Source organism: Oreochromis niloticus, unplaced genomic scaffold (genome assembly GCF_001858045.2).
Source record: "Oreochromis niloticus isolate F11D_XX unplaced genomic scaffold, O_niloticus_UMD_NMBU tig00007757_pilon, whole genome shotgun sequence".
NCBI lineage: Eukaryota > Metazoa > Chordata > Actinopteri > Cichliformes > Cichlidae > Oreochromis > Oreochromis niloticus.
In genome coordinates this window covers 13940-33872 of record NW_020328751.1, presented here as the reverse complement: position 1 = coordinate 33872, position 19933 = coordinate 13940, and the positions used below count along the sequence as shown (strand labels likewise).

Below are 19933 nucleotides of genomic sequence, written 5' to 3'. Positions count from 1 at the left end.
AGCTCTGTAACACCAAATTTTCTAATCAGTGGGATTATAAAGGTTTATTCTATTCTATGTTTTATATTTGTTTGTATTTTATTTGTATTTTCCTTCTGCTATCTGTACCTGAGCTGAGGAAAAAATTTCCCCGCCGTGGGATCAATAAAGTCTTATCTCATCTAACAGAATGAACCTTTTGGGATTTAGTTACCTGGATGATTGAGCATGCATCAAGACATAACTGGACCCAGTTTGCACTTTTGTTTGTAGGGAGTTACGCACCACGGTGTAAGAAATCTTCACCTTTTGTTCCAGTTTCATACATAAACACCCTCATCCTTATACAAAATATTATACTCGCTTCAAAAATAGTAAATCTAGCAACATCTGTGTCTGAAACACAACATTTCTAATATGATTAGATCAAATTTGCACTTTCCTGAAAAGAGAGTGACACGTCCAGTTGTATAAAAACCTTTTTCTACAGACATTAGCACACACTCCACCAGCTTTTCATCCCTTTGAACCCAAAAAGTCATTGCTCAGGACCCCAAACTTTCTAAATGTAATGCTTCCTTTGATGAGAACAATGTTTTTCACTTTATGAAATGCAGTTGCACAAAACCTGAGCTATGCTATTTTCATCTGGAATGGCTTATTCTTTGAAAGGTTTTTCTACTCGTATATTATCCATCTGACCTGATAAACTTGGACACAGAATCACAGTCTAAGATTACAATATACAGGAGTGATTGTTAGTAAAAGTGGGTTTCTGCATACCTGTGTAGATATTTCCTCAAACATCAGAAGTAATTTACAATGAATGATTCTGTTGGGTTTAAGTCAACCGTGCTGGTAAACAGAAACTGTTACTGAAAGCAAACACACAGACACCTCAGTACGTTTTACTTGCAAGGGGAGCGTCGGAGAGCAGAGCTGCCACTCGCCTGTCCAAGCAACTCCAACTCCTCTGCGTCCGCCTCACTCTTTTATTGACAACAGAGGTTACACACAATTCACTTAACCACGTGACGGTTAAGACATGCATATGTGTGTGTGTGTGTGTGTGTGTGTGCGTGTGTCTTCCTGACACCATACAAGGCATGATATCAATCAAATTATTTTTGAAAAGGAAAAATAATAATTTTAATGTGAGGCAAAACATGTATGGTGCTCGGTAAAGATGACACGCGGACTCACTTCTTCTTTTTTTGTTTTTTTTTTGTTTGAGAAAGTTTGTTTTCATATTAAACCAATGTCAGTGACGTCAAATGTGTAAAATTCAAGGCTGGTCCTTAAAAGCTCCCAACAAGGCAAAAACTGCAAAGCCACACAAGTCCCAGCGTCAGCAGCAGCTATGAAAAGAAAGTGGAGAAAGGATGAATGAGTCTGTGCTTATCGGCTATCGGCTCTCTGCTCTCCCCCAAGTTGGCGTTGTTGTTGGTAGCCATGACAACGGAGATAGTCCCAGCTTTATAAATAAAGGCCCCAACACCCCAAAAAATAAAAAAAAGAAAGAAAAAAAACTCAGGATTCCCTGCGCAGACCAGGAATCCCGCTAGCAGGCCGAAGCTACAGAGATGATTTTGACCGAGTGAGACTCGAACCATCGACGGTCTGTGCTTCAAGCTGCCAGGGGCCAGCGACAAGTGCTCTGCGCCACCTGCCGGGCCGTGGAGTTCGTGCAAATTTGATATATTTGACTTCTCTGAAGACAAATTATTTTTGAAAAGGAAAAATAATAATTTTAATGTGAGGCAAAACATGTATGGTGCTCGGTAAAGATGACACGCCGACTCACTTCTTCTTTTTTTGTTTTTGTTTTTTTGTTTGAGAAAGTTTGTTTTCATATTAAACCAATGTCAGTGACGTCAAATGTGTAAAATTCAAGGCTGGTCCTTAAAAGCTCCCAACAAGGCAAAAACTGCAAAGCCACACAAGTCCCAGCGTCAGCAGCAGCTATGAAAAGAAAGTGGAGAAAGGATGAATGAGTCTGTGCTTATCGGCTATCGGCTCTCTGCTCTCCCCCAAGCTGGCGTTGTTGTTGGTAGCCATGACAACGGAGATAGTCCCAGCTTTATAAATAAAGGCCCCAACACCCCAAAAAAGAAAAAAAGAAAGAAAAAAAACTCGGGATTCCCTGCGCAGACCAGGAATCCCGCTAGCAGGCCGAAGCTACAGAGATGATTTTGACCGAGTGAGACTCGAACCATCGACGGTCTGTGCTTCAACCTGCCAGGGGCCAGCGACAAGTGCTCTGCGCCACCTGCCGGGCCGTGGAGTTCGTGCAAATTTGATATATTTGACTTCTCTGAAGACAAATTATTTTTGAAAAGGAAAAATAATAATTTTAATGTGAGGCAAAACATGTATGGTGCTCGGTAAAGATGACACGCCGACTCACTTCTTCTTTTTTTGTTTTTGTTTTTTTGTTTGAGAAAGTTTGTTTTCATATTAAACCAATGTCAGTGACGTCAAATGTGTAAAATTCAAGGCTGGTCCTTAAAAGCTCCCAACAAGGCAAAAACTGCAAAGCCACACAAGTCCCAGCGTCAGCAGCAGCTATGAAAAGAAAGTGGAGAAAGGATGAATGAGTCTGTGCTTATCGGCTATCGGCTCTCTGCTCTCCCCCAAGCTGGCGTTGTTGTTGGTAGCCATGACAACGGAGATAGTCCCAGCTTTATAAATAAAGGCCCCAACACCCCAAAAAAGAAAAAAAAGAAAGAAAAAAAACTCGGGATTCCCTGCGCAGACCAGGAATCCCGCTAGCAGGCCGAAGCTACAGAGATGATTTTGACCGAGTGAGACTCGAACCATCGACGGTCTGTGCTTCAAGCTGCCAGGGGCCAGCGACAAGTGCTCTGCGCCACCTGCCGGGCCGTGGAGTTCGTGCAAATTTGATATATTTGACTTCTCTGAAGACAAATTATTTTTGAAAAGGAAAAATAATAATTTTAATGTGAGGCAAAACATGTATGGTGCTCGGTAAAGATGACACGCCGACTCACTTCTTCTTTTTTTGTTTTTGTTTTTTTGTTTGAGAAAGTTTGTTTTCATATTAAACCAATGTCAGTGACGTCATTCTACGCGACTACCACAGGTAAGGAAATGCCTGAATCTGTAGATCTTTTTCTTTTCTTTTTGTTGTCTAAAACAGAAAAATCCCGAAACAGTCAGCTCACAAAGTTGCAGGTTGGTGGGAATTTGGCAGAACAGCCAATGACTTAAAGCATTTAGGTGCATATATCTTGCCACAAGACATGTGTGCTAAGCTAGCTAAATTAGTTTCTGTTAGCGAATCAAGTTCAAGCTCCTCACATATCATCATCCAGGGTACAGTCATATGCTGATGAGGAGATCCCATGCAGGCAACATTAAGGCAGTGTAACAAGTTAAATATGCACTGATTTTAAGCTATTTCCTAATATCTAACCATTATGATAAATGTTTGCCTGCAACTGACACAGCCAACACAAATGTCATTGAAAAAAACAAAAGCCTGTGATAACATGTTTTTGTTTTTCTAGAATAGAAGAAGCACATTTTAAAAAGCCAGTAGGAATAAATCTTTGTTGTTACTGCATGATTAGAATGAAGTAACAACAAGTCTGGCTGGAATAAGAAGTGGTAATCTGTGTACTGTGCTGGTGATCTGCATAATTCACCTTAGATGGTCATCTGTTTGGATGGCTGAAGTGGGCTAACGACACAGCTAATTTCATCAGGCTGCTAATGAAACATCTAAAATGATAGATGGTTAACTACACAACGGAAGCAAGAGCATTACAATCACTTGATTTAATGAAAGATTTTCCCCCAAACTTTTGATCCAAATGAGCAAAGTACTGCAACCATCTGAACCTTCTAGGTGTTACATGTTACAGTGTTGCACTCTGGCCAGCTTTAAAAATGGAAAAGTCTTTGTGTGGTTTACTGGGTTCTGTAAATGAGGCTCCTTTCATTTGTGAGCGTGTTGTTCTTCTCTTCCCTTTTGTCCACCCTTACAAGGTGAAGGTGCTGCCCACCCATGATGCCAGCAAGGTGCGTGCAAGTGGATCCGGCCTTAAAACCACTGGAGTGCCCAGCTCTCTGCCAGTGAAGTTCAACATTGATGGCAAAGATGCAGGTGAGGGACTGCTGGCAGTGCAGATCACTGTGAGCGCATGAACGTGGACCACACAATAATGTAACCAAAGTGTTGATATTTAGGTAACAGTTTTTGTTTTCTCCTGAAGGACCCAGACGGGAAGCCCAAGAAGCAAATATCTGTGACAACCATGATGGGACCTACCTGGTGTCTTATGTGCCAGACATGACTGACAGGTACACCACACTCATTAAGTACGGAGGAGACGAGATCCCTTATTCACCCTACTGAATCAGGGCTCTGCCCACCCGAGATGCCTCACTGTATTTGATCCTGTCTCCCTCAATACTATTTAATATCTAAATGCTTGATTCATCATATTATAACAAATGTGCTGTTGTAGCTACTGACAGTGAGTTTGATTATATTTTTTCCATCTACCAAAGAGAAATAATATCTCTTAGTGGCAGGTGGATCACACACTGATTTTAACACTTTGCATATGACTGCGTAGGATGAGCATTTTATAACAGCATGTGTTGTTTTGTTTATGTAAGGAAATACATCAGTTTCCCTTGTATTTTAAATTTGAGTGAAGATCCTAAATTGGCCCCACTCTTGACTTTGAGAAAGGCTGATCTGTGCTGTCCCCACATGAGCACAGTCAGATATAATACAGGCTTTCAGGAGCAGGAAGGCTAAAGGCTGTTTAATGTCTGATGTAACTGTGTCAGACATTTGCGTTCTCACGTGCATGGATAATATCTTGAAAACTTCAGAGCTGCAGTGCATGTGTAAAAGTGGCTAAAAAGCAGTGCATTAACATGTGTTTTGTCTCTTTGCGTAGCTGCTCAGTCCATCCAGACTCCTCTCCATATGCAACAGTGATGCCGGCTCTCTCCAAGTGATTCCTTCATCATCAACATCTGCATCCACGATCCACCAGCTCAACAGCAACATCTGTCAGCTGTGCATCCAACTGGAGGCCTTCGCCTGCTGTGCTGAGGCGCTGGGCCGCGATTTCCGTCCCTTGTTGACGACCTGGCTGTATACTGTGCCGGAGAAAGCTGGTGAGGAGACGCTGCTGGTCAGCCAGGCGGCGCTGAGCTCCATATGGAACATCAATAAGGTCTGTGGATACGCTTCCCTCAAGGAACTGATCAATGAGAACTCTGACTACCTGCTTAATGACATATCACTCAACCTTCAGAGGCTCAGCCAGCATCCACAGGTAGTTATGAGGTGTTTTTTGTTTTTAACCCAAAATGGACACAGAAATAACTGCTGGAGGGTTTACCCGATTTCCTCCTTGATCTGCTTAAGCCTGTGCTGCCCTGAGCTTGTACTGTATTTCATTATAATCCTGCCTTGTTGGCCAGGCTCCACGGGTGTTGACAGTTCTGTTGACTCACTCTGACTGCAGCCTGCTGGTCGGGGACATGGTTCAGGATCAATAAATTGTTTCTTGCATTTTTGATTTAATGATTGTGTTTAGGATTATTTCAGAAACATGTTTAGAGGATCTTTGTAAGCCTGTATTTGCTTTAAAAGAAGGGAAGCACTTCTTCATTCTACAGAAAAGGTGACACATTACAGATGAGTTCATAAAAGTGTCACTGTCACTCTTTCAAGGCTCGGTCACTTTTCTTATTTACTGGAACAGCATGGTAAAGTAGGCCTAGGCTGCCATCTTGTGGCAGTGTGTTGTTACTACAACATGTGAAATTGTGTTTCTATTGGAAATATAATTCAGCGCCACCGAGCCGCTCTCTCAGTTACAAACTGAACCTGTTTTTTTAGCCATATAAATCACTAAGCACAGTGAAGCTTTTGGTTTTGTCAAAGTGTTTCTTATTCAAAATGCATGTTGATTTTTATAAGGTTGAAGAGCAGTTAGCAGTGCATTGATGGACATCTTTAAACTATTAATTGAAGAATCTTTGGTCATGAACTAGAAACGTGAGCTCCAGGTGAGACTGCACATAAGAACAAGTGTCCTTAAACTGCATCAACTGATGACGTCTTACAATTTTATTCTACTGTGTGTTTTCATCATTGAACGTTTCTGTCCTTGTGTACACATACTAACACAAGCTACTGTAACCTAGAGAAGCTCACCAGTATATTTTTAAGTACACAAACAGTTCCAGGTGCTGGACTGTTTGAAGGGCCCACTTTGGATCATGTGAAGGACGTTCAGTTTTTTGTTGCAAACTGTTTGCAAGAAGTACACTATTATCACACCACAGTGAGCCAGTTGCATGAACAGCAGCCTAATCAGACTTCTGCAGAGTCTCAAAGGTTTTTTGGAGTCTGCTTCTTGTGTCCAACAGGAAGAATTCTGTTCATAAACAAAGGATTTTAAAATGTACCTTTGTTTTTCTTTTTACTTTTGTAAAGTAACCTAAAATTATTATTGCCTCAAAGGGATTTATACTCTGAGCTATGTTTTTTTTTGTTTTTAAATGTTGTTCTAAGCGACCAACAAATTGTTAATGCATGATTAAAGTGAATTGTTAATTTATGGTTTCTGGTTTTACTATAAACAGACTGGGGACGCTTGTGTTTTCTTTCTTCCTCAAATGATCAGATAAGACTTGATTAAAAGAAATAATGCAAAGGCATTTTGCTGTGTTCACAGAGGGTCTTGAGGGTTTGTGTAAACAGAAAGATGTTGGCGATGGTGTGTATGGATTTGAGTATTAGCCCACCACACCTGGAACATATTCCATGCAGCTACACATGGGCATGCAAACAGTACAATAACTGGAATACTCCAACTTGTCATTGTGACTGATCATTCTATGCTCTGGTTAGTCCCATGGAGGCTAAGATTGGCACTGAGGCTGGCCAGCAGAAGGTGAGGGCCTGGGGTCCTGGACTGGAAGGAGGCGTTGTTGGTAAATCTGCTGACTTTGTGATGGAGGCTGTTGGAGACAATGTTGGTACAAGGGGGTCCTGAAAGCATGTGCTGATCAGCTTCAGTTTCTTCTCTGAAGTTGCTCTATTTCTCTTCAGGTTTCTCTCAGACCAAGATTGAATGTGATGACAAGGGTGATGGATGGTGTGACATGTGCTGCGGGCCCACAGAACCAGGTGAGTATGCTGTCCGTGTGCTCTGCAACAATGAGGACATCCAACACTCTCAGTTAAGATTAGTTTTCATGATTGTTGCCTCAAGACCTGAGATCATGGTGGTGGGCTTGTGATGGACACACTTTTCATGGCTGAAAGCTCTCCTGTGGAGGCTAAGCCCTCTCGATCAACAACACACCTGCCGCTAACTACGTGTGTCTGCCTTAAATATCCTCACAAACTCAAAATGTGACCTCTAGCACCAAACGCTTGCTGCAGTTCTTGGTGTCAGAGGTGAGACACAAGGTATCGGGTTTTAGGTGCAATTACTTTTTCATATAGGACCAAGTATGTTTGGATCGCTTTTTCCCCTTGAAAACTGCCGTTTAATATTACACATTCTTGTCTAATATTATAAATGTATTGATCTGAAACGTGTAAGTGTGACAAATATGGAATAAGATACGAAATCAGAAAGGAGGCAAATATTTTTTCACAGCGCTATAGTCTGTAAATGATCTTCTTTGGCTGTAGTAGATCTTTGACTTGTTCCTTTTTTAATTGTTTGTTTAAAATAGTTTTCTCTAGGTTAAGGCGTACGGTCCAGGCCTTCAGAGCAGTGGTCTGGCTGTTGGAAAACCCACTGAATTCACAGTTGATGCCAAGCAAGGAGGAAAAGCTCCTCTGAAAATTATAGCCCAGGTATATCTGGCTTTGTATATGACCACAAATATGTTAAATATATTGCATGTACCGTATTTTTCAGAGTATGAGTCGCACTTAAAATCCTTTAATTGTGCGCCTTATGTATGAATTGTGGTTGTGCTTACTGACCTTGAACCGATTTTATGTAATACACGGCGCTCAAAAATCTGTCAAAAAATGTTTTAGTACGACTTTGGTAAGCTACGAAGTCGCACCGCTTGATGGATTGTCGGAGCGTCACGGTTACGTAGTCAGGAGCCTCGCGGAGTGATACGCACTGCGCTTCAACATAATATTACTGTATCGTGTGTGGATAAGGACCCCAAAATGGCACCTGTTAAGAGACATGCTTACGAAGCGGATTTCAAACTCAAGGCTGTCAGTCACGCAGTAGAACATGAGAATAGAGCAGCTGTGAGAGATTTCAACATTAATGAATCAATGGTACGGAAGTAGAGGAAGCTAGAAGAAAGAGTTGAGTAAAGTTTGACTTATCTGACTGTTTTGTTTCGCTTAATGCGTTTTATAATCCAGTGCGCCTCATGTATAAAACCAGACCTGTTCATCAACAGTGCGCCTTATGGTCCGAAAACTACGGTGTGTTAAATCTGATTGAACTAATCCCTTGTCTTCTGCACAGGATGGTGAAGTCAATTCTGTGGATGTCCAGGTTAAGGATAATGGCAACAGCACATACACCTGCACCTACACCCCACGTAAGCCTGTGAAGCAGACTGTGATGGTCTCCTGGGGAGACTGAGAGTCCATTCAGGGTGAGTATGCACTCACACACACTCTCACTTTCACTCTTGCATGCAGGGTTTGTCTTTTCTTCTCACTGAAAAGTCTCTTGAGTTTTGGTGTTTGTGCCCACAGATGAATATCGGAGCAGGCTGTCATCCAAACAAGGTGAAGGTCTCTGACCCTGGAGTGGCAAAGACGGGCCTCAAAGCCTTTCAGCCGACATACTTCACTGTTGACTGCTCAGAGTCTGGTCAAGGTAAAGCTCCATAAAACTGTGTGTGAGAGTAAAGAGCGCAAACATGTTCTCATGTCAAAGAAATATTCCAAACAACAGTAACATGTTTAGAAACAGATATTACAGGGAAACTTATTCAACCCACCTGCTGTTTGAGGCTAAAAATGACTGTAGAGCATTACCTGCAAAGGTAACATGCTAACACAGCCTTTGTCCTCTGCCATCAGGACAAAGGCTGTTTGGGTTTAGGCTATTCCAATGACACCGTTCAGGGTCAAAGTGGATCCTTCTCAAGGCAGAGGGACCAGGACTCAGCCGCAGTGGTAAGAATACCTGTACTGCCTCACAAAGTCAGAGAGTGCTAACAAAAACAGTCTGTTTATTTAGTTTATTGGTCTATAATACGGTCGGAATGTTTTCCGTCATACTACATGGAACAACTCTTCATAACACTTTTATGAAAATGTTTGACGAAATTGACAAGATCAAAATTGAAAATCACAATCGCAAGGATTTAAAAACAAGAATAAACATGAAAAAAGGGTTATAGTTTTTATGCTAATGTAAACAGGTCCTTTTGAGCTGTCACTTGAACTGTGTACCAGTCAAAGCAGTAGTAGCAGCAGTTTCCAAAGATGAGTCACAAAAAAAGGGTATATTCTGGACTATTTGTTATTTGAACCAGTAAGCCACTGTTCCTGCTCTTTAGTTTAGGAAAATATTTGTCATCCAGGTGGTGATGGTGGGGTTGTGTTGTTTTGTTTGTTTGTTCTTTTTTTTTTGAGGGGCGGGGTTTAAAGCCAACAAGCCATCACCAGCTAACAAGCACTGGGTGCTGCCCCTCTGCAAATCCTGTTAATCTAAAGAAAGGAGGAGATGGGAAGTAAAATGGCTCATTGTAGTATTAGGATGACGTGAAGCTCTCCATTACAGGCGTAGCTTGGGCCTGAACAAACCCACTCGTTTCACTGTGAGCACTAAAGGAGCAGGAAAGGGAAACTTGGACTGCAACTTCAGCGGCCCAACCAAAGAAGAGGCTGTGAAAGACTTTGAAATCATCAACAACCACAACCTCATTCTTCTGGCTGTTATGCAGCATATTAAATGGGAGAATGTGGATGTTAAGAGATTTTTACTTTTACTTACTTTGATAACCTTTATTTTGCTTAAGTATAATTTCTTGTGAGAACATGATGTGGCTGTAACCTACAGATTAAGGAACAGAAGCATGCGTAAGGAAGTTACAAAGTCACACACGCTCAGGCAGAGACCGTTCCAACCTGAAGCTGATATGACAAAAGATACTAGTTCCTCTTGTCTTATGGATAACGGCCATTCATGCGATAACCATATCTAGAGATGTTTTTCTATTACATATGCTCCACCTAGAGATGCTGTGTAATCTATTCTCTGCTATAAAATAAAGAACGGACTGAGGCTCTGCGCGACTTGCTTGTGTCTTGCCACGCAGTAAGCTTCGCCCGTGTACACGAAATAAACTGAGTTTGTGTTTCTTGCTCTCCTTCCAGGTTTTCCTTTGACATCTGCAAACATGCTTTTTATGCTATACAGCCGGACGTTTTACACGCGGCCTGGAGCAGCACTTAGAGGTCCTACAGTTTTTTTGGCATTTCTTCATTTGGCTTCATTTTCAGATCCAGAAGGGCCCAAGCAGGGTGTGCTGGCACACAGTACTTTAAACCACATCATGGTCAGTGTGTCAGCGCAGCATCCCATCTGCTGAGACATTCCAGTAACAGTCCAGCTCACTGACCATAACACAGAATCCATGTTACTGTCATTCTTAGCCTGCTGCTGTTTCTAGCCAGAAGAACATGGAAACATTAGATCACTAAGAAGTGGTCTATCAAGATAGCAACAAAAATGATGTCAGATATTCAGACATACGGTTTCTTGTAAAATGTCTTCATTACATTTTCTGATTTTTTTTTATTTTTACAAAAAATACCTTTAACAATTTGCCTCGTTACATTTCTTGTCAGTCACATTTATTAAGAGTTTAATTCTTTCTGCTTTACAGTGACTAAGAAACTGTATTATTATTATTATTACACACTGTTACACTGACGCACACACTGTTTAGGAGTGATACTTTACAGAACAGCAGGAAGACAGCATTTTAGATTTAAAGTAACATTTTAAATCCTATGTAGCAGGTTTGGATAAACTGGACAGAGGCAGGTGTAAACTTGTTACACAGCGCTGTAATCAACTTGTCTACTGTCACTGTCGACACAACGACTCAGTGTGAGTCCAGTGTTTTGAATCTTCTTCGGTTTTCTTTCTCTGGTGCCACATGATTAAGTACATCTCAAAACTCGGGTAAATAGAAAATAATAAAAAGGACACTGCTTAAAACTGTCATTCAACAATTACATTTGACCCTGAATTAGATAAGAAAAAGGATACATGGATGGCTTTAATGTTAGAGGAGTTAAAACAGTTGTTTCAGACAGAAGATGAAGTGGGGAGCTGCACCAAAGGCCAGTAACAGATAAATAAGTATTATTTTCAACAGTAAAATGATTCTAGCAGAGTAATAACTATAGAGTACAGCTACAGAGTAATAATAACTGCAACTGCAAGGTCAGCACAGATATTACTGACAGTCCCACTTTTTCCTGTATTAACAATAACATAATCGACAGTATTACAGTTGTAAAAACTCAAAACTGGCTGGTCACTAGAAGCTTTGGCTTTAAAGTTGGACAGCAGAATGTGAAGCTACTGTAGCAGAGTCCAAGTAAAAAGTGGTGAAGCACAAAAAAGAATCTCGATGTGACATCGATGGAACAATCCTTCCACTGTTCATCACACGATGTAGGCGTAGTAGCACACAGCTGATAACACAGCTAAAGGCGGCAGCACCAGAATCATCTTCCACATGCTTCCTGTGGACTTGTCTCCAGTGGGCTCCCCTGATCGTACAGACGTGTGACTGGTGGAGCTGTAGGTGACCTGCACGGCAGCCCTGAGCAGAAAGGAGAAGAGGTGGGTTAGACCCGGCTATAAACTCACGAGCTCAGACATGTGACTGCTTCATACTAGTGATGTGCGATACCACTGATTTCCTTTCCGATCCGATACCAAGTAAAGTTCAGGGTGGTATCGACGATACTGATCCGATACCGATACTTTGTACAATAACGTATTTTATTTATTGTATTTTTTATTGTAGTGTCATCATGATTACAGGACATCAGATTACTTGTTCTTATCACTTAATAATGCAGAATTCATCATATAGAAATAAAACTGAAGTTGTGCGCTATTTGAACATGTTGCCTGCCTGCAGCACTAAAGGACTCCATGAGAGACGTCTGTCTCGCCCTAGCAGCACCTGTCCCGTCCTCCTCCTCTTCAGTTTGCCTCAACATAAGCTCGTCATATTCTGTGATCTGATTTACTCTGAGGTGTTTGACGAGGTTAGTGCTTTTGCCACAACACCTCACTGTCTTGCCACATGTATCGCAAACTGCGTCTCGGGTGTTTGTGGAGGTAAAATACGTCCGCGCATGTCTCCATTTACGCTCAGCCGTTGTGAGTGTGCACGCCAGGGGCTGCGACACATTTACAGGGAGTGCAGAATTATTAGGCAAGTTGTATTTTTGAGGAATAATTTTATTATTGAACAACAACCATGTTCTCAATGAACCCAAAAAACTCATTAATATCAAAGCTGAATGTTTTGGAAGTAGTTTTTAGTTTTAGCTATTTTAGGGGGATATCTGTGTGTGCACGTGACTATTACTGTGCATAATTATTAGGCAACTTAACAAAAAACAAATATATACCCATTTCAATTATTTATTTTTACCAGTGAAACCAATATAACATCTCCACATTCACAAATATACATTTCTGACATTCAAAAACAAAACAAAAACAAATCAGCGACCAATATAGCCACCTTTCTTTGCAAGGACACTCAAAAGCCTGCCATCCATGGATTCTGTCAGTGTTTTGATCTGTTCACCATCAACATTGCGTGCAGCAGCAACCACAGCCTCCCAGACACTGTTCAGAGAGGTGTACTGTTTTCCCTCCTTGTAAATCTCACATTTGATGATGGACCACAGGTTCTCAATGGGGTTCAGATCAGGTGAACAAGGAGGCCATGTCATTAGTTTTTCTTCTTTTATACCCTTTCTTGCCAGCCACGCTGTGGAGTACTTGGACGCGTGTGATGGAGCATTGTCCTGCATGAAAATCATGTTTTTCTTGAAGGATGCAGACTTCTTCCTGTACCACTGCTTGAAGAAGGTGTCTTCCAGAAACTGGCAGTAGGACTGGGAGTTGAGCTTGACTCCATCCTCAACCCGAAAAGGCCCCACAAGCTCATCTTTGATGATACCAGCCCAAACCAGTACTCCACCTCCACCTTGCTGGCATCTGAGTCGGACTGGAGCTCTCTGCCCTTTACCAATCCAGCCACGGGCCCATCCATCTGGCCCATCAAGACTCACTCTCATTTCATCAGTCCATAAAACCTTAGAAAAATCAGTCTTGAGATATTTCTTGGCCCAGTCTTGACGTTTCAGCTTGTGTGTCTTGTTCAGTGGTGGTCGTCTTTCAGCCTTTCTTACCTTGGCCATGTCTCTGAGTATTGCACACCTTGTGCTTTTGCGCACTCCAGTGATGTTGCAGCTCTGAAATATGGCCAAACTGGTGGCAAGTGGCATCTTGGCAGCTGCACGCTTGACTTTTCTCAGTTCATGGGCAGTTATTTTGCACCTTGGTTTTTCCACACGCTTCTTGCGACCCTGTTGACTCTTTTGAATGAAACTCTTGATTGTTTGATGATCACGCTTCAGAAGCTTTGCAATTTTAAGACTGCTGCATCCCTCTGCAAGATATCTCACTATTTTTGACTTTTCTGAGCCTGTCAAGTCCTTCTTTTGACCCATTTTGCCAAAGGAAAGGAAGTTGCCTAATAATTATGCACACCTGATATAGGGTGTTGATGTCATTAGACCACACCCCTTCTCATTACAGAGATGCACATCACCTAATATGCTTAATTGGTAGTAGGCTTTCGAGCCTATACAGCTTGGAGTAAGACAACATGCATGAAGAGGATGATGTGGACAAAATACTCATTTGCCTAATAATTCTGCACTCCCTGTACAAAAGCAGCAAGCTGTCAAAATTCAATAAAACCTTCCCGTTGTGTACTCATGGATGAATTGTAGTATTTACAAAACTCGTATATATCCAAAAGCTGATGAAACAATTTCCCAGCAGCAGCTCTGAGTGAATAAATGACTGTTTACAGACTTAACGTGTCTGTATTTGTCAGTTCATCAATAAAAATATGAATAACAAATTTAAAAATATTCCAGCTGATGACAGGAGCTGACGAGTAGCCTAATTTACACCCACAAGTTGAATCAGCTGACACTTGCACCAAAGATCACAAAACACTATCAGCTTCATTTATCCCAAAGTCCTACTTTGTGATTCTCTGAGACAGTTTGAAAAGCAGCCTCTAAGAAGGCATCCACAGTGATTTTTCTGTGCTGATAGAAGAAATGTTAGTTTCAAGAGTCTTCACATTACAACCCAAAGAAGAAAATAATAGAACTATTTCTGAATGAAATAAGCCTGTTGTTGGGCACCATCTTTCATTCTTCCACTACTTTAAAAGTTTAAAACTATAGACGACTTGAATACTTTTGACTCACGTAATGAAAAGAGAGGTTTGTTTTACTTACCCTGAAGGCTCTGAGGACTGCTAATGGGTCATCGGCTGTGAGTGTCTGCAGGAGTGCTGGCCAGCAGCGATGAGCCATAGGCAGCAGTTCATTTTCCCTCTCACTCAGCACCTGAAGGCACAACTCCAGCACGTCCAGTACCTAAAGACAAAGACGCACAACACACCTAACAGTTATCTCTGTTTTGATCCTGATTATATGTGAGCTGAAACTAATTATTGAGGTCTTCATTGAGAGCCCAAACTCCTGAGCAGGCACGACTTCAGCACAGACTTATTTCTGTTTCACTCCTGGACCAGACTGAATGTTTTTCCTTGATGAGCATTACACCAGTGAACAGTCATCCACACAGTTCTGACAGGATGAATTGTACCAACGCTGGCAGTCCTACCCTCACAAGAATGATTATTTTTGTTACTAGTCCAACAGTTGACTCTACATAAAACTACTGATACACTACCTTGAGTCGGAGCCTGAGGCTGGGATCAGACAGCAGATGAATGCAGCGCTCCATAACATCCTTAGTGATGCTGAGGTGGGAGGGAAGCTCTGCTTTCACATCAGGACTACCAATATCTTCAATATCTTCAACATCCTCACACTCAAGGGGAAGGACCTCTGCAATGGAGCACATGTACTGTGTTTGGACAAACTCAATGGACAAAAACAATTCATCTTAAACAAAAATCTGCAGGGAGTGTCGGGGAGAGCAGCCCCACAACTACAATTCATCTCTACACATCTGTCAGTCAGAGGCAACAGTATCGAACAGCAGTTCGAAAAAAAAAAAAAATCAATGTCAAAGGAATGGTGTTGGTATTAAAATAAGAAGGTGTGTACAGAAAAGCCCTTAGGTTCACCTTTCAGAAGAACATGTGCAAAATACATCAAACTCTCCATTTCATCTCTTTAAAAAAATGAACACAAAAAGTCAAAGCAGCGTTGGTCAGGTTTGATCCTACACTGATCGTGTATTCATTCTCAACCCTGCAGCCCACGCTTCCCAATGTCAAGAATATGGTCATTCATACTAATAAGACCTTTAATAATAGTGCTAGTAAGTAATACTGCTGAGCGCTAATTAATGCGTCTCCATGCTGAGCCCACTCCTAACAGTAGAGGGCAGCAGAGTGATCACACCAGCTTAAAAGATGCGTCATATAGACTGGAGAAGCAGCAACACTGGCTGGTCTCAGATCAGAGGGCTTGATTTCCCAGCAGCTTCTTATCCAAAAATTCTCTTTGCTCTCAGGCACGTGAAGAAACAAAGAAAGGAAACTTTGGAGAAACCAAGCCCTCGTCTTACTTATGTATATGTATATATATATATATATATTTATCAACACACCTCTGGTTTAATATAGATTACGTACAGAGCAACATTTGTGTTCATTACACACAAACAGATTGGGCCGTTTCCTCGTACACAGACATCAGAGGGTATTTGGTTGCCGACATCCACAGAACAGCTTTGGATCATTGCTAGTAAAAAATGACATTAGTGCAAATATAACCCCAAAAGAAAAAAACAAGGTAGAAAAAACACATTGGTTGCAAGGTTATAGCACACTGGGGACAAACACGTTCTGTGGTCAGAGTGGCAGCAAGGTCTACATATAAGTGTGCATCAGGACTAACTGCCCATAGTTATTAATAGTTGTTTATGATCAGTAAAAATAAAACAAACAGTGGGACACAGAGTTTTCTTAAAAATAAACACATGAAAAAAGTCTTTGGTATATTATCTTAGTTGCCTCTAGATGCTCCCAGGGCTAGGACTATAGGATCAGCTATCTCCAGCATGGACTGCAGGATGGAAGCAGCAACAATAAAGAGGACGATAGAGAGGAGGAAGGCTCTGTGGATGACCTGCAGCTCAATGAGGCCAGTTTGGACAGCAAGGATTAGCAAGGTGATAGCTTCAGTCATCCCCCTGCACAGAGAGGAAACACATTAGAGTTGACACACCACACAATTATATGCCTTGGCTTTGCATTCAAGTTGGAGATCATATACACGTTTATCCAGACTTGACCTTTGGGTATACAATGTCAATTATTTTATCCTATTAGACAGTTGTGTGAAATGCAGACATCCTTAAAGAATAGTTCTAGATATGTGTGTTTCCACACGAAGAGAGGTTGAAACAGACTAAACTAACACACACGTGTGTGTGTGTGTGTGCATGTGAGCACGTGTGTGTGCGCGTGAGTACAAAGCTAAAGCACGAAAATGAGTGCGACCGTTTGCGGATGGCACGTTATCTAAACACGGTGAAACAGCAAAGTCAGAGAAGAAGAACAAGCACCACAGCTAGCTCTGCGAGCCTGCTGCCAGTGTGAAATGACACATTTGTGGGCACTTCCCATGGTGGTGGCATGAAAAGAAGAAAAGGAGAAAGGATGGATGAGTTGGTGCTTAGCGGTGTTGTGCTAAAAAAATGATCGTCTTCCAAAAACCGATCGCTCGTATTTAAACTGCTATAATAACTTGTTGGTCTATAATATGTGAAAACATATATCAAATGTATCCTTCATGGATGAAATCAAGTCATCTTGAGCCACAAACAACATTCCTATAACAAGGTAGAAGCTGCAATGAGTTTTTGGTAGTGACTTTTATATATGCTTTATTTATCTAGTTCCAAAAATGGGTTGACGTTAAAAAAAAGTGTTTGTTAGTTTTTTAAAAAGCGTAATCTGTGCAAGAGGACAGCAGATGTTGCAAGAAATCTAAGAATAGTTGTTTAAAGTTATTTGAAGTGGACAAAGAGGATAAGGCGTTTGTAAACCCTGTTGAGGGAAGTCTATCTAGCAAGATATGTAAAGATATTGGAGATTAAAAAACCCCATAGGGAAACATAGGAAATAATTATTTGTCAGGCAATGACTTGTTGGCAGAAGAAGAGTGGTCCTTGGTAGCCATGACAAGAAGGAGGTCCCATAAATCAGGCTGGGCTGTTTGTTGCTGGCAGGTAAAAGAAAAAACAGAGAAAAATCAAAATCAAAATCAGGGGAAGTCCAGGCTGAACAAGGTTCATCCCTCGGAATTTTCACTCCAAGATCCCCTGCCTGGACCTCCCCCTAGCAGATGAAGATAGAGGGGCAGGTGAGCCGAGGGCTCGAACCTGAGCCTGTATGTTATGAACCTGCTAGCCCACCACATGTCGCCACATGACAGGCGAGCAGAACGTGGAATATCCTTCTATTTAAAGAGCGCAAGGTGCACATCGGGCACCCAGCCTTTCGCAGGAGACCACACATTTTTACACTCAAATACTCACCACATTTCACACACTCACACCTGCTTTTTTTCCCTGCCCACCTTTTTCTCCACTTATTTATCAACAACCACTCCTTTTTCATCTCTGCTACCTTGCCTTTATTACATCCTCTTAGCTAGCATCAGTGACCGGAGAGCAACAACAGCAACCCAGTGCTTTTCTCATCATTTCTTTAGTCACGGTCAATTCATTGGCCTCTACGGATTAGCTAAACCAACTTTACAAAACAAGTTTCCCCGAAGAGCCCAGTTGTCATCTTAGCTGCCTAGATTTCAGGACCTAGCTAAGGACGGTAGTTACGGACACAAACACATGTAACTTACCGAAAAAAAGCCTCGGGTCCCTCTGTCACTGTGCTTATTAGGTGCTAATAATTTGATGTAAAAGTGTCAGAGACAGTGTGAAAAAATGAAGGCAGAGTTGGTAGCCTGAAGAGAGAAAGTGCAAGTTGTGGAAGGTGGAGTAATAAGCAGCAAATAGTTGAGGAATGAAGAGCTGACAAGCATGGGTATTTTCCGGTAATAAAAGGTAATAAGAGAGCAGGCGGAGGAGTTGGCAAGAGCAGGAAAAAGGAGAAGCGACTTGGCTTCTCCCCGCCCCCCAAGCAAGGGTCGTGGCAGCGAGTCCGTGAGGGGTTCGAACTCGGGCGCTCAGATGCAAAGCGCCACTACGTACGTCTTACGCCAAACGACCAGCCGCAGAAAATATGAAAAAAAAGGACATTTATCTTTTGTTCGGCAATACTTGTTTTTTTTGTGCAAAACATGTATGGTGCTCGGTAAAGATGACACGCCGACTCACTTCTTCTTTTTTTGTTTTTTTTTTTGTTTGAGAAAGTTTGTTTTCAACTTAGACCATTGTCAGTGACGTCATTCTATGTGACTACCACAGGTAAGGAAATGCCTGAATCTGTAGATCTTTTTCTTTTCTTTTTGTTGTCTAAAACAGAAAAATCCCGAAACAGTCAGCTCACAAAGTTGCAGGTTGGTGGGAATTTGGCAGAACAGCCAATGACTTAAAGCATTTAGGTGCATATATCTTGCCACAAGACATGTGTGCTAAGCTAGCTAAATTAGTTTCTGTTAGCGAATCAAGTTCAAGCTCCTCACATATCATCATCCAGGGTACAGTCATATGCTGATGAGGAGATCCCATGCAGGCAACATTAAGGCAGTGTAACAAGTTAAATATGCACTAATTTTAAGGTATTTCCTAATATCTAACCATTATGATAAATGTTTGCCTGCAACTGACACAGCCAACACAAATGTCATTGAAAAAAACCAAACCTTGTGATAACATGTTTTTGTTTTTCTAGAATAGAAGAAGCACATTTTAAAAAGCCAGTAGGAATAAATCTTTGTTGTTACTGCATGATTAGAATGAAGTAACAACAAGTCTGGCTGGAATCAGAAGTGGTAATCTGTGTACTGTGCTAGTGATCTGCATAATTCACCTTAGATGGTCATCTGTTTGGATGGCTGAAGTGGGTTAACGACACAGCTAATTTCATCAGGCTGCTATTGAAACATCTAAAATGATCTGCATCCACGATCCACCAGCTCAACAGCAACATCTGTCAGCTGTGCATCCAACTGGAGGCCTTCGCCTGCTGTGCTCAGGCGCTGGGCCGCGATTTCCGTCCCTTGTTGACGACCTGGCTGTATCCTGTGCTGGAGAAAGCTGGTGAGGAGACGCTGCTGGTCAGCCAGGCGGCACTGAGCTCCATATGGAACATCAATAAGGTCTGTGGATACGCTTCCCTCAAGGAACTGATCAATGAGAACTCTGACTACCTGCTTAATGACATATCACTCAACCTTCAGAGGCTCAGCCAGCATCCACAGGTAGTTATGAGGTGTTTTTGTTTTTAACCCAAAATGGACACAGAAATAACTGCTGGAGGGTTTACCCGATTTCCTCCTTGATCTGCTTAAGCCTGTGCTGCCCTGAGCTTGTACTGTATTTCATTATAATCCTGTCTTGTTGGCCAGGCTCCACCGGTGTTGACAGTTCTGTTGACTCACTCTGACTGCAGCCTGCTGGTCGGGGACATGGTTCAGGATCTGGATCTCAGCTACGAGCGC

The 19933-nt window shown here is 41.8% G+C and overlaps 1 protein-coding gene and 1 long non-coding RNA gene across 2 annotated transcripts; one reads left to right on the top strand and one right to left on the bottom strand.

Moving 5' to 3' along the window:
- The first annotated feature begins 9101 nt into the window (after positions 1 to 9101).
- LOC109200715 (uncharacterized) lies at positions 9102 to 10327 on the top strand. The gene is made up of 2 exons (XR_002060858.2): positions 9102 to 9151; positions 9762 to 10327. It is a non-coding gene; the product is annotated as an uncharacterized LOC109200715 (long non-coding RNA).
- Positions 10328 to 10463: 136 nt separating this feature from the next.
- LOC112845525 (uncharacterized) lies at positions 10464 to 18224 on the bottom strand. Its single transcript, XM_025904936.1, has 6 exons — positions 18170 to 18224; positions 15424 to 16496; positions 15024 to 15181; positions 14564 to 14704; positions 11665 to 11820; positions 10464 to 10649 (listed from the first exon to the last, which is right to left on the bottom strand). Exons 2-6 carry the CDS (start codon positions 15461 to 15463, stop codon positions 10464 to 10466), a joined length of 681 nt encoding a protein of 226 aa, XP_025760721.1. The 5' UTR covers positions 15464 to 16496; positions 18170 to 18224.
- Positions 18225 to 19933: the final 1709 nt, after the last annotated feature.

What these genes read in the sequence shown, in the direction of transcription:
- LOC112845525 (XM_025904936.1), bottom strand. Translation starts at nt 15,463, where the DNA reads ATGGAGAGTTTGATGTATTTTGCACATGTTCTTCTGAAAG. An exon ending in GCCTCAGGCTCCGACTCAAG is followed by an intron (nt 14,705 to 15,023) that starts GTAGTGTATCAG and finishes CTTTGTCTTTAG; the next exon opens with GTACTGGACGTGCTGGAGTT. An exon ending in TGCTACTACGCCTACATCGT is followed by an intron (nt 10,650 to 11,664) that starts GTGATGAACAGT and finishes TCTTCTGGCTAG; the next exon opens with AAACAGCAGCAGGCTAAGAA.